The sequence below is a fragment of the Bos mutus genome, chromosome 1, assembly GCF_027580195.1.
Source record: "Bos mutus isolate GX-2022 chromosome 1, NWIPB_WYAK_1.1, whole genome shotgun sequence".
In the NCBI taxonomy this organism is placed as follows: domain Eukaryota; kingdom Metazoa; phylum Chordata; class Mammalia; order Artiodactyla; family Bovidae; genus Bos; species Bos mutus.
In genome coordinates, this window is record NC_091617.1 from 115,892,265 (window position 1) to 115,901,244 (window position 8,980).

Here is an 8,980-nt window from a genome sequence, read left to right on the forward strand (position 1 = left end):
AATCATATGTAATATCAAGTAAATAAAAATTTTAAATGAGATATAGACACGATTTCATATGAATTTTTATATATCACATCAAATCCATGATGTCTTGTGAATTACTGCTTAAGAAACAGAAGACATTTCCTAAAAGGAAAAGAAAAAATTGGAAGTACAGGTGATGGAGAAGAGGGAACTCTTGAGGCAATGCATAAATAATCGAGGCTTGTGAAACACTGCTCACCACAGCCCCACCCCAGAACAGCCAAGCACCTGTTCCATATTGTATTCAAATTTGGCTACAGCCCCACATAACTCTGACTCTGCTCCAGAGAGATAAAATGTTGGTTGCCTCCGGGGAAAGGGAATAACATTAGAACAACTCAATTTAGCATAAATCACCCTTAACACAGTATTGGTCTTGACAGAAGACACCGTTTTTGCTGGTCCAACTCCTCTGCTTAACCCTTAACCACACACCTAGAGTCAGGTAACCTCTCCTGGGCCTCACTTTGTCAAAAGGAAGTTCTAAAAAGTGAGCTTTCAGGTCACTGCTAGTTTTAGAGTTCCATGAACTGTCATGAGACCCTAAAATCCAAAATTTTTTTTCCAGAATCAGAGAGGCCCCAATTCTGAATGAGGGTTGACCTAAGGAATAAATGTTAAATAGTCCCACAAGGCATCCCAGGTTCCCCATTCCTTAACAAGAAAACAAGTGTTTGTGTGTGTTCAACTGCTCAGTCATTTCGCACTCTTTGCGACCCTACAGACTGTGTAGCCTGCCAGGCTCCTCTGTCCATGCGGGATCTTCCAGGCAAGAATACTGGAGTGGGTTGCCATTTCCTTCTCCAGGAGATCTTCCGGATCCAGGGATCGAACCTGCATCTCTCTTACATCTCCTGCACTGGCAAGCAGGTTCTTTACCACTGCACCATCTGAGAAGCCTCTTAACTGGGGAGATGCTATCAATTATGCTGCCCTCTGGTAAGATGTGATGAGGCATTAATTACATGATAATGAATATCAGCCAGTGTCCCTGACCCCCAGCAAAACTTTAATAATCCTCTGCCACAAACGCTTGTTATTAACTTCCTTTACACCCAGTTGTTAGTGTTTGTTATTTCATCTGTAATACTGAACTTTTTTCTGGGTAGGAGTAGCAGGGAGAGATGGGTGGGGAAAAATCTGCAAAATCTCATCAAACTCCTGTCCTCCAGTTAAGCCTCCAGTGAGAACCACCTGTCAAACCTTCCCAGCTTCTATCTGAATTACTCCACCTTTAACATGCTAAACCTCTAAAAGGAGTTGTCACTCCTTATCCTTGTGAAACATTATCAACAGAACAGTTTAACCAGAACAAGCATTCTTCCTCTATTATTGAAACAGATACATTTATCAAAAGGGAAGTCTTAAGGACCCTCCTCGGCTTCTTTACAAAGCCCTTTCTGTGATATTCAGTTCAGTCACTCAGTCGTGTCCAACTCTGCCATCCCAGGGGCTGCAGTATGCCAGGCTTCTCTATCCATCACCAACTCCTGGAGCTTGCTCAAACTCATGTCCCTCGAGTGGGTGATGCCATCCAACCATCTCATCCTCTGTTGTCCCCTTCTCCAGAGGATGAGAGCTATTATGATATTGGTGGCCCTGTAAACTTTTTAACAGAAGCTTTTTAGGTTCCCAGCAAGAGAAGTTCTGAAATGTGCTCTCTTCATGTTTAGCTGAAGAAAACAGAGGATGGGTGGCCTGCAGCTGGCAAACTCAAAGCACAGCTGAGTAGCAGGTGATCTTAAAAAAGAAAAAAAAAAGGCAAATCCCTGGGCAAACTGTGTAGCCAGGGGTGATCATTATAACTGGAGAGTTGTTACATAATTACTTGTTAACTACTGACAAACATATACATGACTACAAAATGCCGTGGTTACTCTGGCCACTGAGGCTAGTTCAAGAGTGAAGGTTTCTCTAATTAATTTCACTCAAAGAAACAAGCAACCCGGGGACCCATTCCCTTCCAAGGTAACCTGACTGCTTTTACATACACAAAACAGCCTCCAGCAATTAAGCCAATCGCCTCTGGGGAAGAAAATCAGTGTTTCCCTGTTAAATTGATTTTTAAAGGGAAGAGGGGAGACAAAAGTACTTTCAAACAGCTAAATATTCATCACCTGGACAAAACCAACTTCCACTCCAAAGTGGAAAATTTGAACAGAAAAGGTCTTCCCCAACCCACCCCACCCCCGTCCCTGCTTAGCTGGCGCAAAACCCAAGACCTGTGTCGGAGGCACTGCATTCCAACATTTTTCAAAAAGTTTACGAGGATTTACCGAAGCGGCGGGGAGAAAAATAAGGCAGGCAGAGGCGGGGGAGAGGGAGCAAGAGGGTTTCCGCAAGGAAGAACCGGGTGAAGCGCCCGGCTGCGCCGCGCAAGGCCCGGTAACCGGGAAGCGACCCGGCACCGGGAGAGCGAGCGCCCCAGGGGAGCGCGGGGCCTGACAGCTGCTCGGTCTCCGCCCCCAGGGGTCCCCCCAGCACCTCCCCCCCGGTCCAGCCCCCGCCGCCAGTCCCTCTCCGCAGACCCTTCCCCGCAGCGCCGGCGATGCCCACTGGGCCAACTTGGCCCTGGGTCAGCGCTGCGGAGCGCAGCCCCGATTGCCGGGGAGGCCGCCGGCGCCCTTACCTCCTTCTGCTTGGGGTCCTGCGGGTAGACATCTGGCGGCCCGAGCCGGGGGCGTTTCAGCGGTCTCTGCTCATAGCTGAGAAGCCCGAAGGCGGCCATGATCTCTCATGTTAACCGGCGAAATGAATGAGAGTTGGAGCTGGAGCAGCCGCCTCTGAGCACCAGGGAGCAGCACTTTGCAGACAGACTCCCTCTCCCCCCTCCTTGCTCGCTCACTCGCTGTGGCGCTGCAGGCAGGAATAAAGCAGGTTGGATGCTGCCGCTGCCCGGCACGCAGACACGCACTGATGGGGGCAGACTTCGGCGGGCACCCCGCTGCGCTGGAGCCCCCGGGACGCACCGCCGCCCGAGAGCCTGGAGGTCCGCCGGGGTCTTCGGCGGCGCCGACCTCCCTTTCGACCCGCCCCCCCTCCCCGCACCCCGCCACCCGGTCCCCAGGGGGGAGGAGCAGCTGATGGGAACGTGTGACTTTTTTCACCAATGGACCCAAACCCACCCCTGCCGGGCGCAGGGTGGGGGTGGGGGAGGGGCACGGGGGAAGGGGAAAAAAAAAACTTTTCTTGGCGCCCCAGGCAGGTGGCTCAAGTGCTCGCCCTAGGCGAGGGTGGCCCGCCTAACCCAAGAAGAGACTGAGGAGCAGCCCGCCCCCGCCCCTCCTTCTAAGACAGGGACCCTTCCCCCGCTCGCCACGAGCCCCGCAGACCCCGCCACCTGGGCGCGGACCCGGCTGGGAGGGAGACAGGCCTGGAGGGGGGTTGGGGAGGGACAGGCATTCGGACGGCGGGGAAGCACCCTGTGCCTCCTAGACGCCCGCCGGGCTCCGGTGGCGCATCCGCGGCTCCGGTGCCCTCGGCGGCTCCGGGCAGGCGCCGAGCAGCGCTGCTGGCGGTCGCGGCGGCTAGAGGGGGCCGTGCTCACGGTGGCTCGGGGCCGACTTAACCCTTTGCTGCCCCTCCAGGGGCTGGGGAAGGAAGGGGGCGCGAAGAGGGTTGGCAGCGAGCGTCGAAGGGAGCAGCGAGCCCGTGGGCGTCTCGGGCTCCTCCAGCCCGCCGCCCCCAACCCTCACCCGGACCGCAGCTCCTCCCCCCACCAACCCCCCGCCTCCGACAGTTTACCTGTTGGTTCCCGGCTAGTGGGCAGGGGCTGCCGGCAGCGGCGGCACTTCGGCGGCCGCAGCCTCCATGATTCGGGTTGGGATGGGGGGCGGCGGGAGAGAGGGGGGACTGGATTTGATCTGGTTTGTAAGGTATCAGACTCGCCCGAACGAGCTCCGGGGACGCCGCGAAGTTTGCCACAGTCTGGGGGCGGCGGACGACGCCGGCTCGCCGCCGCCGGCGTTCTCGCCCCCACGGCCGAGGAGCGCGAGCTTCCGAGTTGGCGGACGGCGGCGCGGCGGCCACACTGAGCATGCCCAGCTCGGCTGCCGGACCGCGGAGGAGTTGGCTGCGAGCGCGCTCCGATCCGCCTCTCCGGGTTTTCGCAGCCGCAGAGCGCGCAGCCCGCGGGCCCGGGCGCTGGGGCTGGCCCTGGGGTGAATCTGGGCGAGGGAGAGGGTGCCCCCAGGACCCCTCTCCCGGCGCGAGCTGGCAGTCCGCCTCGACCTCTGTTAAGGTCGCTGTCCCCGTGGCCTGGGCCGGAAACCTCACCTGCGTCGGGCGTGTGGAGTGGGGCGGGGGGATCCTCCAGGGGAGACCTTGGTCATCCAATCCGCCCGCGCTCCTCGCTCGCTCTGGGGCGTGGGCACCCAGATGCAGGGCCACCTGCCGCGAGCCCTGCGAGACTACAGCCGCGGAGGCGGGCCCGGTCTGTCCCGAGGGGCCCAGCGGGAGGCGCGCCCGGGAGGATGCGCCCGCGCTTGGCCAGGAATGATGGCTGCCATTTATGGAGCCCTCGCTTCGTGCCAGGATCTTGACAGTGAAGGTCTCTGGTCCTTTTAAAAAAAAAAAAAGGAAAGAAACTTACAAGGTTTTACTGTACCCCTTTTATAGATAGAGAAATCGAGTCACATTAGGAAGGCCTGGTGACTTGCTCAAAGCCACGAAGCAAACTGATCACAAGTTCCTGATCTATTGCCCACAACTTGGAATTGCGAGGAACGGGTTCCTCAACTGCTCTTGCTTGATAGGGTCAGGTTCCTCCCACCTTGAGGAGTTCTCAAGACTCCTATTCCATTCTCTATGAGATGGTGCGAGCCGAAACTAACCCCAAAGCCTTTGTATAGTGTCAAGCACATTGTATGTGCTCAAGGAAATGTTGGTTAAACCTGATTATCTACTCAAATCTGATGACTTAAAGCCAAGGCAGTGGTAATGGGGCCGGGGGGGGCGGGGTGCGGGTAGCGGTGGATATAAGCCACTGGGGACAGGAGACTAGTTCTTAACTCTTGACTCTGACCTGTTAGCACTTCCCAAGGCAGCTGAGGCCAATTCAGGCCGGTGGTTTCCGGATTCTTTACTCAATCTGAGCAAGTACTTTTAGAGAACAGGTCCACCAAGAAGCGTTTCCCGACCACCCCCTGCACCCTCCCCAAAGGACTTCTCTTCCACTAACACCTTGGGTGTAACTTCAAAGCTGAACTTGCCCTTGGGATATAGGTATCTGTCAAATCTAACTTCCTTGGTTGAGAAATAGTTATCTAACTTTGTTATGAAAATTGTCAAACTAAAATGCAGAAAAAATAGCATAATGAACCCCCAAGTACTCATCTCCCATCTGTGACAATTAGAAAAGTTTTGCCATTTGTGTTTAATCTCTCCTGCCCCCAGCACAGTTACATACACTGGAAAGGACGGTGTTGTTCACTGTGGTGACTTGGGTGCACAGCATGGAAACTGGCATGTGGTGGGCACTCAAAAAGATGTTTGTTAGCTGGTGGGATGGATGAGTAGATGTGGGTGAATAGGTGTGTGGATAGATAGATCACCAGTGGTATTTTGGTGGTACCAGGTTGAGAGATGTAACCTCAATTCTTCCCTTGAAATACCTAGGCAACAGTCTCCAGCTGGCCTCCACAAAGGAAAAACTTTTGAAGCACTCAAAATCATATCTGACCATAAAGATTTTTAAATCAAAGTGAGTTAATAATGTGTCCCTAGTGTTTGGGGAAAAGGGAAAAGGAGAGTTCTGTTGATCTCCCTTCTTTTTCCCTCCCTTGTTTTGAGACAGTCTGGCACGGATTCTTTGGCCCTTTCAACATTAAAAAAAAAAAGTGAAATTAAAAAAAAAATAGCTTCCATAAGCTGTGATACTTCCTCAAAAATCATCATTTCGCTACATGGACTTCTCATGGATATCTGGTTCCCTCACCCTGACATTTGTACCTGTCACAATCTGCCACCACCTACCAATCCAATTTTTTCTTCTTAATCCCTCACCCCACTTAGCTCTCACTCGTATTTCCAAATATGAAATTCCTGGGCCCTTCACTTTCTGATAGCCACCTAAGGACAGTCCTTAGAGTCGACTCCTGTATGAAGCCCACCTCGAACTCTCTTTTTTTTTTTTAATTTTTACTTATTTATTTTTAGTTGCCCTGGGTCTTCTTGCTGCATGCGGACTTTTCACTAGTTGCAGTGAGGAGGGGCTCCTCCTGGTTGCAGTGAGTGGACTTCTCACTGCAGTGGCTTCTCTTGTTGCAGAGCACAGGCTCTACATAGGCTCAGTAGTTGCAGCTGGCGAGCTCTTCAGCTCGGGCTCAGTGGCCTGTGTTTAGTTGCTCCGTGGGATGTGGAATCCTCCCAGACCAGGGATCAAACCTGTGTCCCCCACGTTGGCAGGTGGACTCCTATCCACCACCACCAGGGAAGCCCCCACCTCAAACTCTTGAGGCACAAAATCATCTTTTGATTCTTTCAGTACCCTTAACACAGTTTTCATTCTCATGTTTTTCACCAGTTTTATTGAAAAAATAACTGACATCCATCACTATACAAGTTTAAGGCATACAGCATGATGGTTCAATTTACATATATTGTGAAATCATTACTGCAATAGGTTCAGCTAACATCCATCCTTTCATATAGATACAGTAAAAAAGGAAAGAAAAAAGGGGGAAATTTTTCTTTTTGTAATGAAAACTCAGGATATACTTTCTTAACTTTCCTATACACTATATGGCAGTGTTAACCATAGTCATCATGCTGTACATTACATCCCTAGTTCTTATTTATCTTATAACTAAAAGTTTGTATCTTTCGACCACCTTCCTCGGTTTCCCCATCCCCCAATCCTCTGCCTCTGGTAACCACAAGTCTGATTTCTTTTTCTATGAGTTTGGTTTTGTTTTGATTTTGTTTTTAGACTCCACATATAAGTGAGATCATACAGCCTTTGTCTTCTGTGTGATTTATCTAACCGGGCTTCCCAGGTGGCTCAGTGGTAAGAATCCACCTGCCAGTGCAGGAGATGCAAGAGACATGGGTACAATCCTTGGGTTGGGAAGATCCCCTGGAAGAGGAAATGGCAACCCACTCCAGTATTCTTGCCTGGAGAATCCCATGGACAGAGGAGTCCAGTGGGTTACAATCCATGGGGTCGCAGAGTTGGACATGACTGAGCATGCACATGCGTCTGATTTATATCACTTAGCATGATGCCTTAGAGTTCCATCCAGATTGTCACAAATGGTAGGATTTCCTTGTTTATTTAATGGCTGAATAATATTCTACAACATCTTTATCCATATGTCCATTAATGAACACTTAGGTCATTTCCATGTATTAACTACTGTAAGTATAGCTGCTATGAACTGGGGATATAACTGCTATGAACTGGGGGTACAGGTATCTTTCCGAGTTAGTGTTTTCATTTCCTTCAGATATATTCCCAGAAGTGGTCATTCTCTTCTTTTAATATCGCATCATTTATTGGCATACTTTCAGACTTGCCATACAGAATAGTCTTGTTCACCATCCCCACCTTACCCTCTCACTATCCTTCCATTCCAGAGCTGATCTTTAAGCTCACTAAGGCCAGTTAGCCACAGGGTCTCTGCTGTGACTGAATTTCCATCACAATGCTGGTTAGTACAGCAGGTAGGCACAGATTCTTTATCAAATAACAAGAGTCTCATTTGCTACTGTTCCTGTGGAAGTGAAAGCTTTAGTCACTTAGGGCAACCCCATGGACTATAGCCCTCCAGGCTCCTCTGTCCATGGAATTCTCCAGGCAAGAATACTGGAGTGGGTAGCCATTCCTTCCTCTAGAGGCTCTTCCCAACCCAGGGATCAAACCCAGGTCTCCTGCATTGCAGGTGGATTCTCTACTATCTGAGCTACAGGGAAGCCCACTGTTCCTATAAGGGGCATCTTATCTTTTTGGTTAATGACCCTCCCTTCCCTAGGCCTGGGAACAGTTTGTACAGAACATGAATTACTCAGAGAACACCAGGGGCTCCCCAGAGAGGCCCCAGCTTAGGCCTCAGCCTAGCAAGAAGAGATGGGAGAAGGCAATGGCAGCCCACTCTAGTACTCTTGCCTGGAAAATCCCATGGACGGAGGAGCCTGGTGGGCTGCAGTCCATGGGGTCACTAAGAGTTGGACACGACTGAGTGACTTCACTTTCACTTTTCACTTTCATGCATTGGAGAAGGAAATGGCAACCCACTCCAGTGTTCTTGCCTGGAGAATCCCAGGGACGGGGGAGCCTGGTGGGCTGCCGTCTATGGGGTCGCACAGAGTCGGACACGACTGAAGCAACTTAGCAGCAGCAGCAAGAAGAGATGAGTTCAGGTGCCTGACGAAGTTTAACACAACTGGTGAGGAAAAGGGATTGAATGCAGGCAGAGAAGGAGGAATTATAAGCCATTTAAAGCATATGGGACTTTATCCTCCAAGCATGAAGTTAAATCTCTAGGGCTGCTTTTGTGGGTTGAGGCATGTTTAGAAATTTGTAAAAAGGGGCATGACCTATTTTGCTGGGTCACATCCAAGGACTCCTCAAAGATCCCTGAGCCACAGGGATCTTCCTAGCTGCTTCTGTTCTTTCTGCTAGTCTTGGTTTTTCAAAATTCTACAAGGAGTCCCTTGTAGTTCATAGTTGAGTCCTCTTTTGTGTTCTTGGATGAGGTTCCTTTAAGACAGCTCACAGGCTGGCTTTTTCTCCCTGCATTTAGTCTGTAGGAAATGCACAGATGTCCTTTGCCTGTACACACTCTGGGGCAGGCATTTTCTCACCAGCCTTATCTCCTTGCCCACATGGACACATTCTGCAAGTCACAGTTCTTCACCTTGAAAGATCTCAACTCTAGGTCAGAGACTACTTCTTTGGGTTCTTGCAAACTGCAGCAGACAGAGGCTAAATGCCCAGGCCAGTGATCCCCTCAAA

At 51.0% G+C, this 8,980-nt stretch overlaps 1 protein-coding gene across 3 annotated transcripts in view; it reads right to left on the reverse strand.

The window, feature by feature from the left end:
- MED12L (mediator complex subunit 12L) overlaps positions 1 to 3,902 on the reverse strand; it is a 361,400-nt gene extending 357,498 nt beyond the window's left edge. For all 3 annotated transcript variants that reach the window (XM_070374718.1, XM_070374715.1, XM_070374713.1), the window contains exons 1-2: positions 3,772 to 3,902; positions 2,657 to 2,883 (exon numbers count right to left, since the gene is read on the reverse strand). In XM_070374718.1, the coding sequence (XP_070230819.1) occupies positions 2,657 to 2,755 (99 nt within the window). In that variant the 5' untranslated portion in view covers positions 2,756 to 2,883; positions 3,772 to 3,902. The remainder of the gene's footprint in view (positions 1 to 2,656; positions 2,884 to 3,771) is intronic.
- Positions 3,903 to 8,980: the final 5,078 nt, after the last annotated feature.